This window comes from Cavia porcellus, unplaced genomic scaffold (genome assembly GCF_034190915.1).
Source record: "Cavia porcellus strain 051 isolate PalLab524CR breed Dunkin Hartley unplaced genomic scaffold, mCavPor4.1 scaffold_28, whole genome shotgun sequence".
NCBI classification, from domain to species: Eukaryota; Metazoa; Chordata; class Mammalia; order Rodentia; family Caviidae; genus Cavia; species Cavia porcellus.
This window is the reverse complement of record NW_026947511.1, coordinates 6,038,648-6,055,837: the sequence shown is the minus strand read 5'-3', so window position 1 is coordinate 6,055,837 and position 17,190 is coordinate 6,038,648. Positions and strand designations below refer to the sequence as shown.

Here is a 17,190-nt window from a genome sequence, read left to right as displayed (position 1 = left end):
AGCAAGGCCCTGCAAGGAGAGTTAAATGGAACTGTCTACCTTTAAAGTGGATAACAGTAGGGTGTATGGGCTGGGGGTGCAGCTTGATGATAGAGGGTCTGCCTAACATACATGAGAGCCCAGATCCAGTCACCAGCACCACACACACGTGTGTGCGCGCGCACACACGCATGCACGCGCACATGTGTATACACACACATACAGAGACGTGCACACACACTTATGCACAAGCACACACACAAAGGAAGAAGAGAAAAGCTGCATGCTTGTGAACCTTAAACTTAGGAGATGAAAACAATAGATCTCAGGGTACCATCAAAAATAACTGGTATTTTTTTTTTTCCGGTGCACGGGATGGAACCCAGGAGCACTTGCTGGTCTACCATTCTCAGGCTGTGCCACTGAATTACATCCCTCGCCCCACAGCCAGCCTTTGGTCAGCAGCTTCTGTGGTCAGGCTTTGCGAGTAGGTGCTGTCACTGCCCCTCCCTTATGCTGCCTTGTCTCAAACTGCCGAGGAGAAGTCAGCACGAGTCACCAACACAGCCTCATTCCTCAGGCTTTTGGAAGCCTCCTGTTCCATCTCTGCTCCTGGAAACAAGGCAGGCGGCACCCAGGTGGCTAGTGAAGGTGGGGTGTGAAGGGTTGGACATGCCTTTACCTTGGGCACAGCATCCTGGAATCTCCCACATACCATAGTGGGGAAGGCCACGGGCTGGGGGAGCTCTGACATCTCTCTCTGGAACTGGCAGTTGTTAGAATGAGGGCTGCCAAGGACAGCATGTCACATCGTTTTCACACAAAACCACTTGAGAAGAAGGCCAAGAGCAGGTGGCAAGCAGGGGAGAAACGAGAGCACAGGTTCAGCAGTGCGCAGCTCTAGCTCCGCCACCCGCGGTGCACCCTCCAATGGTTTCCCCGTCCCTGTCCTTTCCCAAGGGCTCTCTCAGAGTTCCGGTTTCCAAGGCCAAGTCAGGTTTCTGGCTTCAGAGCCTATGGCTGGCTGCAGTGTTGCCATGAGTGCTCTTAACAGTCCAACCAAGTAGCTAAGCTAGGTAATCTGCCTGGGAGTCCATCTAAGCATGAAAAGCTAGATCATGTTAGGCATAGTGGCACATGCTTATAATTCCAGTCACCAGCACCACACACACGTGTGTGCGCGTGCACACACGCATGGGAGGCTGAGGCAGGAGGATCACTGTGAGTTTGTGGCCAGCCTGGGCTTCATAGTGAGATTCTTTTCAAAAACAAAAAAACAACAAAAAACCCAGTAGGAATGTGGTACATAGTCACAATGGAATATTAACCACAAAGCTGAATGAAATATTTTATTTTTTTATTTTTAAATTTTATTTTTTACTTTTTGCTGAACAAAATCCTGTCATTGGCAGCAAAATGGATGAAACTGAAGAATATTATGCTAAGTGAAATAAGGTAGACGCAGAAAGACAAGTATCATGTGGTCTCTCTCACATACAAGTTAAAAAAAAAGCCAATCTGAATGTGGAAGAGATTACCAGCAGCTGGGAAGTGGGGAAAATGGATGAAAGGAGGCTGCCTTTGAATAGCACATGCTGTATGCATGTAAGGGACTATCACACTGAAACTCATTAATATGCATAATCAATATCTGTCAGTCAAGCCCCAGGGGCCTAGAGCTCAGTGATAAAACACTTGCCTAGCAGGTGTAGGCTCTGGGTTGATGATCTCCATCACCAATGAACTCAACAACAAAAATGTCCCAAACCATTGAACCTTAGAAACCTCACTTTTAGAGACTCACATTAAGGCATTATCAAGGAGTGAGGCAAAAGTATCATCATAGTAATATCAATTCTAACTTTAAAAATTGGTATGTTAGGACAATAAGTTTTCTGTTTAGTCACAGCTATATGACCAGAACCTAGCTCAGCCAATTCACATCTTTGGAAAACAGTTAAAGTAATAGGGTAACATTCACGTAACAAAATGATAATTATTAAAATCTTTATTTATTTATTTATTTATTTGGTACTGGGGATGTAACTCATGCCCTTATACTTGCTGGGCAGGCACTTGTGCCAGAGCTAAGACCCTGGCCTTAAAATCTTCTTTTAAATAAATGTTTGGTGACATTGGAAAATGCTTCTGTCTATTATATCATCTTTTATTTCCAGTGGTGGGCAAAGCTTCATAATTTCAGTATTCTAGTAGGCTGAGACAGGAGGATTCCAATTCAAGCCTAACCTGGGCAATTTGTGACTTACCGAGACCCTGATTCAACATAAAAAGTATGAAATAGGCTGTAGCTGTAGCTCAGTGTAAAGGACCTGGTTTCAATCTCTAGTATTATAAAAAATAAAAACAAACAAAAAACCCTCATAAAAACAAAACTGTGCTTGTTTGGGCAGCACCTTCAGAAGGCCTGCTCCCCATAACCTCATAAGAGTTTGGGGGGACATCTAAACACAAACCACAGCATTCCACCCCTCGCCCCCCAAAAACTTATGTACAACCTTTGTGTAAAAAACATTTAGTTCATCTGTAAGAGTTGCCAAAGTCCTAACAGATTCAGTATTGCTAAAAAGTTCAAGTCCCAAGTCACCTCTGAACCTTTGGGGGCTGGCTAGGACGCCATTAGTTTCTGAAGCAAGACAGAGGTATAAGTGAGTGGCTAGGGCATGGCTCCTACTCATTGGTGGTGGCTCTGAAGATGCTGAGTCTAATGTTCGGGACTGGTTTATTGTCTAGCGCTAGGATTGGTGGTGTGAGTGCTGTACCCACCCAGGTGTGTGTAGTCAGCATGCAATATAAGAGAGGGAAGGAAGTAAAACCTTTTTGCTTTTGTTACCTTCCGTACATGCTGCCACCATGAATAGCTGCTCCTGTGCCACGCTACCCTGCCTTGGAGCCAGCTGAGTATGGACTGAAACCTCCAAAAACCGTAAGCTAAATAAATCTTTCCTCCCCTAATTTTGGGCATCAGATACTTTGTCTCAGCAATGAGCCAAGAGCACGACCAACCAAGTAAACAAAGAAAAAACCAAAACCAACCAACCAACACAAAACCCCCAACTCCTAAAAAACAAAACAAAACCCCCAAACCACACCAAAATGTTTGGAAGAAACTGTTCTTAGAAAATAACTGTGGGTAATTTTTTTTTTGGTTTTTGAGACAGGGTCTGGCTATGTAGCCCATGAAGGCCTGAAACTTACCATCTTCCTGTCTCAGCAGCCGCACTGGTAGAATTATAGATGTGTGCAATCATGCCTAACAGATTGTGATACGCTTAATTTATTGGGTATCAAAAATCAAATTCAGGACCTTGTACTTGCTAAGCAAGAGCTGTGCCTTTGCGCTAATTTTCCAGTCCTTTATTTTTTTAAGGCAGCGTCTACGAGGTGGCCCAGCCTGCCCTTGAATTCACTACGTGCTCTAGGCTTGCCTCAAAATCTGTGATCCTCAGTCTCCAAAATGGTGGGATTACGTCATATGCCACCAAAGCTGGGTATCTTTTTTGTGCTCTTTTGCTCCAGTTGCAAATCAGATACTGACGCATTCTAGGGAAATGTTGTACCACTGAGCTGCACCCCAGGATGTGCTATTGAAATTTTAATAGGCACATCATAGTTTTCCAAAGAGAATGTTTTCGAGGTGTTGCACTCTTCCATGTGCTTGCTTATGCTATTACTGATGACACCAGAAGGGGGCGCGGGGGCGCGGGGGCGCGGGGGCGCGGGGGCGCGGGGGCGCGGGGGCGCGGCTCTTCAGGAGCAGCCAAAGTCTCCCAGCCTCACCGATCCTCCCAGCTACTCCTCCCTGGAGAAAGACAGGAGGCCGTAAGGCCGCGGCCGGAAAAGGGCGCACGCCACACAGGCCCTGCCCTGCGCAGCGGAGGAGGCGGGCGCACGGCGTTTGTTTGGCTGCGGATTGGTTCTCTCAGCTCCCGGTCGCGGATTGGCCCTTCACTAACTCCCTCGGCAGCAGATTGGTTTTCCGTCCTGGCCACGTTGCATGCGCTGGGCCAGCCCCCCCAAGTCTTTGGAGCTGAGTGGGGCTGTGCTGTTCCTCAGCGCCGTCGCCCCTCACGCGCCCCGGAAGTTCCTCCAAGCCGACTCCTTCGGCCAGCGGCCCGTGAAGTCTCCCTCGACTCACCCTTTCTCTAGCGGCGTCTCCCAGCCCGCGCTTACCGGGAACCGGGCTGCCACGAGTATGAGCGTGGGTTTCATCGGTGCGGGCCAACTGGCCTGTGCGCTGGCGCGGGGTTTTACGGCTGCAGGTGAGCGCGCAGGGGCGGGCGGCGGCTCCCGGGAGGGTCGGGCCTGTCCCAGCACGCTCCACCCCAGCACATGCGTGCATACATGCTACAGTGAATGAAAAGGGAACTTCGTGCCCCGTGGGTACGATGAGATTCGTGTGATACCCCGGTAGCCGATCGCGAGTGTGGGAGACTGGCACTGGTTGAGCAAGCGATCTTGCTTTCCCAGAGAAATCATGGCAACACAGGTGAGCTAGCGTTCCCATTCTAAAAGCCCTGTTTACTCTGTAGGCATCCTGTCTGCTCACAAGATAATAGCCAGCTCTCCGGAAATGGACCTGCCCACAGTGTCTGCGCTCAGGGTAGGTGGAGTGCAGCGGTGTGAAGAGGGTGGAGGAGCCCAGGAAAAGAATGACTCGAGACCGACTCGAGCCGGCCTCGGGTCCCCTGCCTGGCTTCTTGGCTCCGACAACCCTTCAGAGTCATCGCGATCCTTTTACCTTCTATGGGGCAGCTTAGGTGGGAGACCCCAGCCAGGCCGACTTGGGTCAAATCCAGACAGTGGGGCGGTTGGAGGACTGATGGCGATAATTATGTGTGGAAAGCATCTGTCACATAATAGCCTAATAAAGACACATTTTTTTCTTCATCAATTAGTCGTGTGTTCTTGAGGTGCTGAGCCACACTGAGGCTATTTCCTCATTTACGGTAGCCACTTTGCTGTTGTCCTGACACATGAATGAGTGTACTGGGAAAGAACCTGGCAAATTGTTTGTTCCTATGTCCAAATCTCCAAGTCTTCCAAAATCTGGGAAGTGTGGGAGAGCTGGTAGCTAAGGAGGCAGGTGACTGGCATGGCTGTGCCTAGGACAGACAATCAAGGTCCTAGCCCTGGAGCTGCTTTTCCACTTGGGTCCACAGAGAGACTATATAGTCTGGTCAGTTGAGTGACTGGGGTTAGAATGAGGCCCAAGCCAGCTCTGCTTCCAGCCCCAGGTGCTAGCATTTCTCTTTTTCTTTTGGCTGTGCCCAGCCTGTGTGGAACCTTCTCACCTGGCAGAGATTAGTGAGGATGAGGGATGGGGACTTGCTGTACCCAGTTCCTGTGTTTACATACTCAGCAGCAGGTGTGGAAAACCTTCTTTGGGGTGGAGGTGGAGGATCTGAGGGTACAGGGCAAGGAATTGTGACTGCAGCTGTTGGAGCAGGCTTGGTGGGAGCAGTTCAGTTCCTCAGAGAGGCTCGGGCTTCACTAGGCTGCCAGCACACATATCCTTCTGTCTCTTTCTGTAGAAGATGGGCGTGAACCTGACCCGAAGCAACAAAGAAACTGTGCGGCACAGTGATGTCCTATTCCTGGCCGTGAAGCCACACATTATCCCCTTCATCTTGGATGAGATCGGGGCGGACGTGCAAGCCAGGCACATCGTAGTCTCCTGTGCGGCTGGTGTCACCATCAGCTCTGTGGAGAAGGTACTCATCTCAGTCTTTGAGTGAGAGGAAGGTGGCCTGGGAGCCGCCACCAATGAGTAGGAGCCATGCCCTAGCCACTCACTTAGACTTCTGTCTTGCTTCAGAAACTAATGGCGTTCCAGCCAGCCCCCAAAGTGATTCGCTGCATGACAAATACACCTGTGCTGGTGCGGGAGGGTGCCACTGTGTATGCTACTGGCACCCATGCCTTGGTGGAGGACGGGCAGCTCCTGGAACAGCTGATGAGCAGCGTGGGCTTCTGTACAGAAGTGGAGGAAGACCTGATTGATGCCATCACCGGGCTCAGTGGCAGTGGGCCTGCCTATGTGAGGCCTTCATGCCCCTTCATCTGGGAGATGTAGGCATGGAGTGGGGTGGGCTGACAGGCAGGCTTGGGCTAGGGGCAGCACCTTTTGAACGTGGCTAGCCAAAGAGGGAAGCTGACCTTGGGGCAAGTTCTGGTCATATCAAGAGTAGTCCTGGGAAGAGTTGGGAGTCCCTGCTTCCTGGGCTTACTGTGTATCTTCTTAGGCATTCATGGCTCTGGATGCGCTGGCTGATGGTGGGGTGAAGATGGGTCTGCCACGGCGCCTTGCAGTCCGACTGGGGGCCCAGGCTCTGCTGGTCAGTGTCTTCCCTGCATGTGTGGGACCAGGGTGTGACATGGAGTTTCTTGTGGGTTGCCAAGCTGAGGATGGGCTGGTTGGGGTTGGCCAGTAGCAGGGGTGTGGGGTTGCTTGTCCCAAGGTGCGCTGCCATCTTTTTCCTCTAGTGCTCCTTTGTGCCATAGGGAGCTGCCAAGATGCTGTTGGATTCGGAGGACCATCCAGGTCAGCTCAAGGACAATGTTTGCTCCCCTGGAGGAGCCACCATTCACGCCCTGCACTTCCTAGAGAGCGGAGGCTTCCGCTCGCTACTCATCAATGCAGTTGAGGCTTCTTGTATCCGTACACGGTAGCCTATTTATGTTCCTGGGCTGGGCTGGGCTGGGCAGGGCAGGGCAGGGCAGGGCAGGGCACCATCTTATGGTTCTTTCTTGCCTGCTGCCTCTGATCCTCTCAGTAGGGCTGGAGTCTGTTAACTTTTTTGCCCCATTTTCCATCATTGGAATGCCAGTCATTTGGGAATTAATGGTACTTATATCCTGTTGGTCAAGGTTGCTGCCAAGATCCAGTCTAATCTATTTATCTTTTTTTTTTTTTTTTGTCTTTTTGAGACAAATTCTCACTATGCAGTTCAGGCTGGCCATGAGCTCACTTTGTAACCCAGGCTGGTTTTGAATTTGCAATGATCCTCCTGCCTCAGCCTCCTAAGTGCTGGGATTACAGGCGTGAGCCACCACATCCAGATATTAATTTTTCAAAATAAAAAAATTGTGACCTCTGGCATATATGGGAAGCATGACTTATTAGATGTTGTTTTAAGAAATGTTGTTTAAGAATTCTCACCACACTTCCAACAGCTGGGTTTAACTTTGATATGTAGATGAGGAGGTTCAAGGTCAAACAGTTGATAGATGATGGAGGCAGGAATCAGCTTTAAGTCTATGATTCGACACTAATTCATACTCTGTTTTCTTTTTCTTTTTTTTTAATCGGTACCAGGGATCGAACTCACGACCACCCACTTGCAAGGCAGGCGCTTATGCCGCTGAGCTAAATCTCCAGCCCCTAATTCATACTCGTTTAATCAGACACCACTTGTCTTCTATGTCTAGCTCAGATCACATGAGATAAGACAAGTTAAATAATATTTCTATGAAGCTTGAGGAAGTGTTTGGTTTAAGGTTCTAATTTTTGGTGAAGTCAAGTTAAGGGTTTGGGGCGGTGTGGATAGGGAAAACTCAAAGCTCTGGCTTTTATCTATTTTCTTGAATCTGTCTGGAACTTTGCAGGGAGCTGCAGTCCATGGCTGACCAAGAAAAGATCTCCCCAGCTGCCCTTAAGAAAACCTTGCTGGATAGAGTGAAGATGGAATCCCCTACGGTGTCTACACTGGCCCCGTCCAGCCCAGGGAAGCTCCTTACGAGGAGCCTGGTCCCAGGAGGCAAGAAGGACTAAGGCACCTTCTGCCCCCTTGCTGTGACCCAGAGCCCTTGGGGAGCTCGCAGCTGCACAGGTGGGAGCACATCCAGATGTTTCAGGTGCTGATGGTAGAAACTCAGATTTCTTTATACCAAGCAGCTCCAGTTTCTTCTTGGGGCCCATGTAGGAAGAGGCTGTGAAAGAGGTGTTTGTCATTGGAAGCCAGACACAACCTTGCACACTTTCCTTCTGGGGGCAGAGGGCCTGGTAGCTGAGTTAGCACCTGGCCTGGTCAGAAAGTCTGCTCCTTCAACTGGAGTCCAAGGCAAATCAGATTGACGCCAAAGCAAGGAGGTGAGAGAGAAAAAACATGGAAGGATTCTCTAAATTGATACATGGAGAAGTGAGCAATTAAGAATTGTTTTCACTGGAAGTGTGTGGCATTAGATTATGCTTGTCTTTGATCCTTGTTTTGTGGATGCATCATTTAGAAAGTGTTATGTAGTGCTAAGTTTAGCTGCTTTAATAAAATTTATTTTTTGCTTTTCTTATACTTTGTCATTGTTTGCTGTGCTAGAATGCTCAAGACCCTTACCAGGTCCTTTCTGTATGGCTAAGACAAAACAGGAGAGCTGTAAGACTGCTCGAACCTGGATACTATGTTTGTGTTTGTATTTTTTTGCAGAGTACTGAGAACTCAATTCAGGCGTTTCACATTAAGCTACATCCCAGTCCTTTGTAAATTGTTATTAATTTATTTTTTATGAGACAGGTTCTCACTATGTAGTCTAGGCTGGTCTTGAACTTACTGTGGAGCCCAGGCCGGCCTTGAACTTACAGCCATCCACCTGCCTCAACTTCCCACGTGCTGGGATTGCAGGTGTGTGCCACCATGCCTGGCTAGTTTATTTTTACGCTTTGTCAACTTTTTTATTTTGAGACAGGATCACAAGTTGTGCAGGCTGAGCTCAAACTTGGGATCCTCTTGCCTCAGCCTCCCAGAATGCTAGAATTGACAGGCCTTTGTCACTAGCCTAGCTAAAACTTTGCATTTTGGGATGAATCAAAGCTAATGGCAGAGAAAAGCTGGTAGCCTTTGTGTGTGTGTGTGTGGAGAGTGTACAGTCGTAGCCCAGATACAAAGGAGAAAGCTGTTGGTCTTTTTGTGGGCTGGGCACTATGCTAGGTACACAGCTGCTCTATGAGGAGGATTGTTTGCTCACTTTGTAGAAGATGCTAAGGCCTGGCAGGGAGAAACTCCTCACCTTTGTTGTGCTGCCAGCGCATAACAGGGCTGGCTGTCATGTTCTCAGGTGCTGAAACTCCATCTTGCCACTGCAGTCCATGCAGTTTGGCTGAGCTGTGGTTGCCCCAGTGGGCAGTGCGTCTGGTGCTTGCCCCACAGCTCGCTGCCTATGCTGGGCAGCAGGGCTACTTTGGAAGAGGCATGGCCTTGGAATCCACATTTTCTTTCTTTTTTTTTTGTCTTTTTCATTTTTATCGGTACCAGGAATCGAACTCACGACTGCCTGCTTGCAAGGCAGGCGCTTATGCCGCTGAGCTAAATCCCCAGCCCTGGAATCCACATTTTCTGTGAGTTCCAAGTTTCAGACAGCCTTGGGGAAGTGACAAAGGAACTCTGACCTCAAAGTTTCATGCCTAAATGTAGAAGTCATGCTTTGCTGAAAGATTACGGTGGGAGTTGGTCACAGTGGCCCCTTCATGTACACTGCACTGAGTTGAGACAGCGCTGGCCCTAACTCCAAATCCAAGAGCCCACAGGGAAGCTAAAATCCTTTGGGTCAGCACAAGTACAACACTAGAATTCACTTTAAATCTTCACTATGTGGCATGCTTCTGGCAGATGCTTCACATACACTGTCCTTGTGGTCTTTGGCCAGCAAGCTGTCGAAAAAGGTTTGAGAAGATGTTTCACCAATATTCGCAGGTGGCACAGAGGCCCTGGCAGAGGGTTTGACACTGTTAGTGACCGAGGAGGTGCAAGGCAAAACTTTACATCCACAAGGATGAGTTTTTTTTTTTTTTTTGGTCTTTTTTGTTTCTGTTTTTATCGGTACCAGGGATCGAACTCACAACTGACTGCTTGCAAGGCAGGCGCTTATGCCTCTGAGCTAAACCCCAGCCCCTCAGGATGACTTTTTAAAGCGGGGTTTTACTGTGTAGCTCAGGCTGGTCTTGAACTCCTGGGCTCAAGGGACCCTCCTGCCTCAGTCTCCTGAGTAGGTAGGGATAGAGGTGCCCAGAAAGCTACTTATCATGTCTTCTGCAGTGTTACGATGCTAGGGGTCCAATCATGCCAGAAAAGTGCTCCACCCCTAAAACACACATAAAAACGCTAATTATTTTTGGTTTGAAAAAAGGCAAGCTGAACGTGGTAATGCCTGGCTGTACTTGTAGCATTCAGGAGGCCGAGGTAGGAGAGTTGCTGCAAGTTTGAGGTCAATCTGGGCTACAAAGAGTGAGTTTGAGGCCAGCCTGAACTACATAGTGAGCCCTGTCTCAAAAAGTGACAAAAACAAAACATTTCAGTAAGGATTTGGAGGAATTAGAAATGTAGTATACTACTAGTAGAGCCACTTTGGAAAACAAGCTAGCAGGTCCTCAAAATATTAAATGGTTAAATACTGTGCCAGTATACCTACTTCAAGTGTACAGACCCTGGAGAAATATATGTCCATGTGCATACAAAAGTGTATGTGCACGTGTTCATGGCAGCACTGTCCATAGCAGCCCATGGGGACAGGGCAGAGCTCAGTGGGACAGCGGAGTACATGTTCAGATGTATGATGTCCTGGATTGGATGGATCCCCAGCACTTTAAAAAAAAACCAGCTACTGAAAGAACAGTGGGCTATGCAAGATAGATGGAGTGTTGGCAGGTGTGCTACCTACAATGTGATGAGCCTGAGGAATGTGCTGGGTGAAGGAAGCCAATCACAAAGAACAAGCCCTATGATTCTGTTTCTTGGAGATCTGGAGTCCAGTCTGGTATCAAAGACCATCCCTCATCTTCCTCTCCACCCTGCAATACCATTGTTGCTCAGGCCTAAATCTATCAACAGATTTATAGAGGACTACCTCCAAGAGCAGATCATTCCTCAGTGTGTGGGTGAGGGCCATCCATGCTTTGACCAGATGTCAGGTACTGATCTGACCAAAGGCCCCAGTCCTTCAACAGGGATAGTTCAGGGAGGTTCAGGCCTTGGAGAATATTTCTGGTCATCTCCCCATGGTCTTGGGTATGTTGGAGGTCTTGCAAACACCCAGCACTCCCCTTCCAAGCAGCCATCTCACAGGGCTGATCTGAGCCAGCTGCTAACTCCCTGATGTGGCTGAAGAGGTCCCCAATAAGTCAGGATCTATTGAGGTTCTAGACCATGCCTTTCTTTTTTTTTTAAATTTTATTTTAAAGAGACAAAAGAGGACAGAACAAAGCAGATGAGAACAACAGTGTAAGCAACATAGCACTTCACAACAAGACTAGTAGCTACTGTAATGTCTCTTTCTTTGAAATAGTTGAGCATACCTTCACATAAAATAATATCAAACATAACAAAGTAGTATAAAATCATTCAAGAGAATGAAAGTATTACAGGGCATTCAGAAAATAACAGAAAATGAACAATGGCTATTATATTATCTCATTTTCCATGTAAAATTTGTTTATACTATCACACACACTAAAATCCAATAAGATAGAACCAATGGAAATAGAAGAACAAAAGCATGGTAGGGCTTAAAAGCAAGATGATACTAAATCAGCAATGGCTGCCATAATGTTTTCTTCAAAATAGCTGTTCATACCATCACACATAATAAAATCAAACCAGAATAAAACCATTTCAACTAATGAATAACATTATAAGGTTTCAAAGCAATGTAAGGGGGAATCATGATTATCATGAAATCTTATTTACTCTTACGCTTTCTTACACTAGGGAGACTATACAGTATGTATACATGAGTTTTATTTATTTTGTTATGAGTATGATCTCAAGTTGCATCCATTTATTGATAAATATCTCAACGTGATTGTTCTTTATAGCTGAGTAGTACTCCATTCCTCTGTTGATGGGCTTTTCCAAGATCTGGCTATTACAAATTGTGTTGCTATAAACATGGGTGCACATATATCACTGTGGTTTGATTTTTTCAGTTCTTCTGGGAATATGCCTAGAAGTGGAATAGTCATCCTAGCTCCTATGGAAAAACAGAGGTCATCATGCTACTGGATTCAGTTGGTTTTCTATAAATATCAGGTTGTTCCCTTATGTCAGTTTCAGTTGGCCAGGATCTGAGACAATGAATCTGGATATTACTTGGGTATCATTGGATAACTGGCCTACAGGGACCAGGTCGCACACATCAAAATTATCAACCAGCTCACAGTATATTTCTTGTTGAAGCAAAGGAATTATTTTGAACCATGTATCCTTGAAAGAGTGGAAGGGGACAGACTAAAAGGAAATGATTTCATGTAACTGGAGCATTCCTGTTGCCTTCCAGTCTTGTTCAATTTTCACATGAGTACCCTTGAGAACTACGCATGCACCTGTGAGAACAGGCAGTGAACCTGTGTGCAGTGGCTTGTGACTATAATCTCAGCTACCTAATGTGGCAGGGGCAGTAGGTTGGCAAGATCAAGGTCAGCCTAGAAATAGAAGCTTAAATATGACATGGTTTCTTTTGTATGAGAAATTCAAGTATAATTTTTTTTTGTCTTTTTCCTTTTTATTGGTACTAGGGATCGAACTCATGACTGCCTGCTTGCAAGGCAGGCGCTTATGCCACTGAGCTAAATCCCTAGCCCCAAGAAATTCAAGTATAATTAAAGAGTAAAATAAAAGACAGATAATAGGAAAGGAGTTGCTAGATCTTTTGCAAAGCAAAGGGGACCAAGAAATGGAGGAAGAAGTGAAGGAGGGAAGGGAAAGGATATAAAAAATTGAGATATGTTAAACACATGTACCAGGTACTTATGATGATGAATGTGATCATTAGGTATTACAAACATGTACTAATAAAAAATTTTAAAAATTAGATGTCACTCCTCCCTTAAAAACAGATTCTTTTGTCAGAATAGTGTAACTTTTTTTCTTCGTAAATGTTTGGAGTACATAATGATTATATTCATTGTGGAAAGCTGGTACAAGTACATGACACATCTAAATAATTTACAACCTCCACCCCTCCACTTCCATTTCTGCTCTCCTCCTTCAGTTCCTCCCCTCTTCCCTTCTGCTCCCCATCCCTGCATCCCATGGAACCTCCTATGTGTGAAAATATGTTTGTAGTACATGATACTTATCATTCTCATAGGAACTTTGTAGATGTACATGGCACTTCACAATCCACCCTTTTCCTTTCCTTTTGCAATGGCAGAATTCAAAAAAATTGAGGAGGAATTATCTACACTGTTTGAATTGTAGAACTAGAGAAATGAAAAAAACTCTAGCTTTGGAAGCAGCCTGAAGTTTTGCCCATTTTATGGGAGTTGCTATTCAGCTAGCTTGGATGTGCAATGTTACATCATTGGCTTTTAGCATATAATGTGGCTGAGGATTTAGCTCAGTGGCATAAGTGCCTGCTTGGCAAGTGTGAGGTCCTGAGTTTGATCCCCACTACCAAAAAACAAAAGTGGATGTACATGGAGATTTTTTTCTCATGACAACAGTGAGTGGATTTTGCTGGCATCTTGTAACTTTAGGCCACAGATGATGAGAAGTATTATACAATGAACAAGATAGCTTCCATCACAAATAAATCAATTTTTGGTACATTGACAGGATTGATGAAGGTTTTTGATTTTGATTATTAACTCAGGTTCAAGCCCTCTTCCACTGTGAATAGTTCCAGTGGATAAGTCTTATCCTTTCATCGCACTTGTTAATTAAAATACAAATTATTTTTACAAGTTCCATCTTTTAAGCACTATTTTGTGGAATTTCTAACATTTCCATCAAGAAATTATGAACAGTTTGCCAGCCATTACTAATCTTATTATGATACAAAGCAGAAAAGTTTCATATAAGGCCTTTCGAGGGTTTTTGAATTTCCTGTTTCAGAATTCTTAAACTATAATCTAGTAATGTAACTGTGTTTTTTCATTGTTCCTGTGGTGTGACAGGCTATGCAGAATATATACAATAAATGTGTCCCTCAGAGATCACCCCAAATGTCACCATTTTTTTTTTTTGTCTTTTTCGTTTTTATCGGTACCAGGGATCGAACTCACGACTGCCTGCTTGCAAGGCAGGCGCTTATGCCGCTGAGCTAAATCCCCAGCCCCCTAACCATTTTTTTTTTTTTTTTGTCTTTTTCCTTTTTATCGGTACCAGGGATCGAACACACAAACTGCCTGCTTGCAAGGCAGGCACTTATGCCGCTGAGCTAAATCCCCAGCCCCCCAAATGTCACCATATTTAACATAACACAATTTCAAATAAACAATTGAAATAGAGGAATGTGTTTGAGCTTCCAGAAAAATAAATCTTAAGATAGATATAACTATTTGAAAGGAAGAGATACTTACAAATAATTAGAATTTGACTAGAGAACTGACTATATGAGTCTGTAGTCCTGTGAGAGGATCAAGAATTTGTTCTAAAAAGGTAAATAAAAAGGTAAATTACTAGGCACAGAGTATCTTGTGAAAATCAACTGGAATGGTGAGGGAACAAACAATATACAGGAAAACATGAACAATTCACATCCAATGAGCTGTTCTCTATACATTTGTCATGGAAATAAGTTTTCATGGCATCTGTATTTTTGAATAAGTAACAGTTCTTACGTATTTTGAATCCATATACAGTGTCCCACAACTGTCTTTTTCTTCTTCATTAATAAGCACAGGAGGAAAACAAGGATTATGCTGGTTTAATTCAAAGATTTGATTTGAGTATAGTCAGGTCACAACTTATCAGTATGGTATAACGCAGATGAATAAACTGTGGTTAACTCTGGTGACTTGAAGCTGTGATGTATAGTGAGCCTAAAGAACAAGTGTTATGACCATCATCTTGGATCCTTATGGGCTGTAGGTCTCTGGTGTGTTGCCTCTAGCTGCTTAGAACAGTTTAGGGAGGAGTGATGAGAGCCACAACCTTCAGAGGAGTGGAAAGTAGGTGACACTGTAAGTTGTATGGAGATTTTGTCATGTCAGAGGTTTTTAATGGGTAGCATGGTGCTTTCCTTGGAAAGCGGTTTTCATATGCAATGTGCTGGAGCCACACCAAAACAGGATCATACGAGAAAAGAAGAGCATTCACAGAGAAAACTCATCTATATCTCCCATCTAAAGAATGGGTTGATGCATTTGGCAGTTTCTTTTCTTCTGACATGTATGTTAACTTTATTAATTTTTTGTAGTATGTATACAATACCTGTATACAAAACTTAAAAATAAAAGGATTATTTTAGCTCCTGGTTTCAGAGATTGAAGCTATCATATGACTTTAGTGGAGTATTATAGTAGGTGGGAAAAAAAGAAGAAAGAAAGACAACTATTATATGAAATCCAGGAAGCACTGAGCAAAATAGATGCCAGAGAATAAGGGAGAGGGAGAAAATAAGGTTCTTAATATCAAACATCTATGACTCAACCAGACGTGCATGAAAGATGTTATACTATATGCTATACCCCTTTCATGCTAAACAAGATAGGAAAGTTATCACCTCCAGGTGATTTTTCCTTTTAGAAATACTAATGTGTTCAAAGATGTAGAGTTTCAACTTTTGAGAACAAAACTAACCCAGGGAACTTGCAGTTTGAAGTCCTTAGGTTTTCCCTGCATCAACACCATGAAGTGCATTTTTTAAGCAATTGTAGACCTTTTTTGGCATGTCTTTTCTTATCACAGAATGAGTAAATCAAGAGATACAGCTTAAGCAAGTCTTGTCCATGAAGCCAACCATCTTACTCCTATTTTCTCACCTCTTACAAGAGTAGGGCCTGCCTCTTCCATTGTGTCCTGGCTTTGTCTGAACTCATGATACTCTCGCATAGTGAGCTCTCTGTGGTGAATTAACCCTGAAACTCCCTTAGCACACTTTTGACCCCTTTGGGAAGAGCAACAGGAAGCTCCCACTGAGTCTTAGGTAAAGAGACAGGAGTAGCCAGGCAAGGTGGAGCATACCTATAAAGCCAGCATGGAGGAGACTGATGCTGCAGTATCACAGAGAGCTCAAGACCAGTCTGGACTACATAGTGAGTTTAAGAACAGATTAAATTACATAGTGAGACTCTGTTCTTTTTTGGGTGAGGGGACTTAACTGGGAATTGAACTAAGTGCTGAGCCACTAAGCTAAATCCCCAGCCCCGAAATCCTGCTTTCGAAACGAAACGAAACAAAACAAAACGACAGCAGCAGCTTTGCAAAGCCAGGAGTAAATTCTGCTTCAATGCATGCTAGGACAGGAGCATCCTGGGAAACAAACTGGCAAGAAATGTCCGGGTTATAATCTATTTGAGTTCGCCCTGTCAGGGATTTAATGCTGCGGAGGCTCTGTGGTCAGAGGGCGGGCGATGGAGCAGGAGCCAATCACTGTTTGAGGTCGGTATGATCTGCCCAATCCGGTGAGCGGAAGGAGGGCTCTGTTTGCTCTGTTTGTTGGTGCCAAAGTCCAGAACGTGGGCGCAATGCTGAGAGCTGCCCCACCTGGCTAGACCGCCTGGTTTCAGGATTCCTGCTGGCTGCAGGCTGCGCGGGAGGATCCTGGGAACCCCTCAAGGACAATGGTGATGTTGTAGGACGAGTGCCCCGAACCTTCACAGGCTGGAGTGGGAAGGTCTGGAGGGAAGTGGCCGGAATCGCAGTGGCGGAGAGGAGCCTCCCAGCATGCTCTAGAGTCAGACTTTTACCTGGTCTCTTGCTGGTTCCCTGGTGCTGTTTCCCTGATTTCCTTCATCCCTCCAGCAGACTCAGTGGATTTCAATTTTATCAATGTCTGTGACTCAGGGTCTCAAAGTCACAGTTTATTTCAGCAGGCCAACATTCCTCTGTATAACAGTGAGTTGCTAACATTTTAGTTTGTGCTCACATTGCCAAACTCTTGGTAATTAATGACTAATGCCAGTCAGAACTACATAACAAGACCAATATTAAAAAATAAGGCACGCACGGTGGCGCACGCTATAATCCCGGCACTAGGCAGGTTGAGGGCACTCGGCAGGTTGAGGCTGGAGGACTGTGGCAAGTTCGAGACCAGCCTGACTACAAAATGAGCTCAACTGACTGAACTGCATACTAAGACCCTGTCTCAAAAAGATAAAAAACAAAACAAATCACAACTCAGAAAAACAGAAAAAAAAACAAGAAAAATAAAAAGTTTGATGTTTCTGGTGATGTGACAGCAGTGGAGTGCTTGCATGCCTGCAGCACTGTTACGTACACAGCAATGCAAAAGAAATTTATCACAAATGTTTACCAACTG

At 45.3% G+C, this 17,190-nt stretch overlaps 1 protein-coding gene across 2 annotated transcripts; it reads left to right on the top strand.

Moving 5' to 3' along the window:
• The first annotated feature begins 4,001 nt into the window (after positions 1-4,001).
• Positions 4,002-8,286, top strand: Pycr2 (pyrroline-5-carboxylate reductase 2). 2 transcript variants are annotated; one of them, XM_003462369.5, is made up of 7 exons: positions 4,004-4,259; positions 4,530-4,600; positions 5,532-5,711; positions 5,816-6,037; positions 6,243-6,335; positions 6,502-6,665; positions 7,606-8,286. In XM_003462369.5, exons 1-7 carry the CDS (start codon positions 4,193-4,195, stop codon positions 7,769-7,771), a joined length of 963 nt encoding a protein of 320 aa, XP_003462417.1. In that variant the 5' UTR covers positions 4,004-4,192; the 3' UTR covers positions 7,772-8,286. The 2 variants fall into 2 exon arrangements, with proteins under 2 accessions (XP_063095475.1, XP_003462417.1); XM_063239405.1 differs by lacking the exon at positions 7,606-8,286 and having other exon boundaries at positions 4,002-4,259; positions 6,484-6,669.
• Positions 8,287-17,190: the final 8,904 nt, after the last annotated feature.

Coding starts and splice junctions, on each gene's coding strand:
- Pycr2 (XM_003462369.5), top strand. CDS start 4,193: ATGAGCGTGGGTTTCATCGGTGCGGGCCAACTGGCCTGTGCGCTGGCG. Junction 6,336..6,501: donor TGGGGGCCCAGGCTCTGCTG/GTCAGTGTCTTC, acceptor TTTGTGCCATAG/GGAGCTGCCAAGATGCTGTT. Junction 6,666..7,605: donor GCTTCTTGTATCCGTACACG/GTAGCCTATTTA, acceptor GGAACTTTGCAG/GGAGCTGCAGTCCATGGCTG.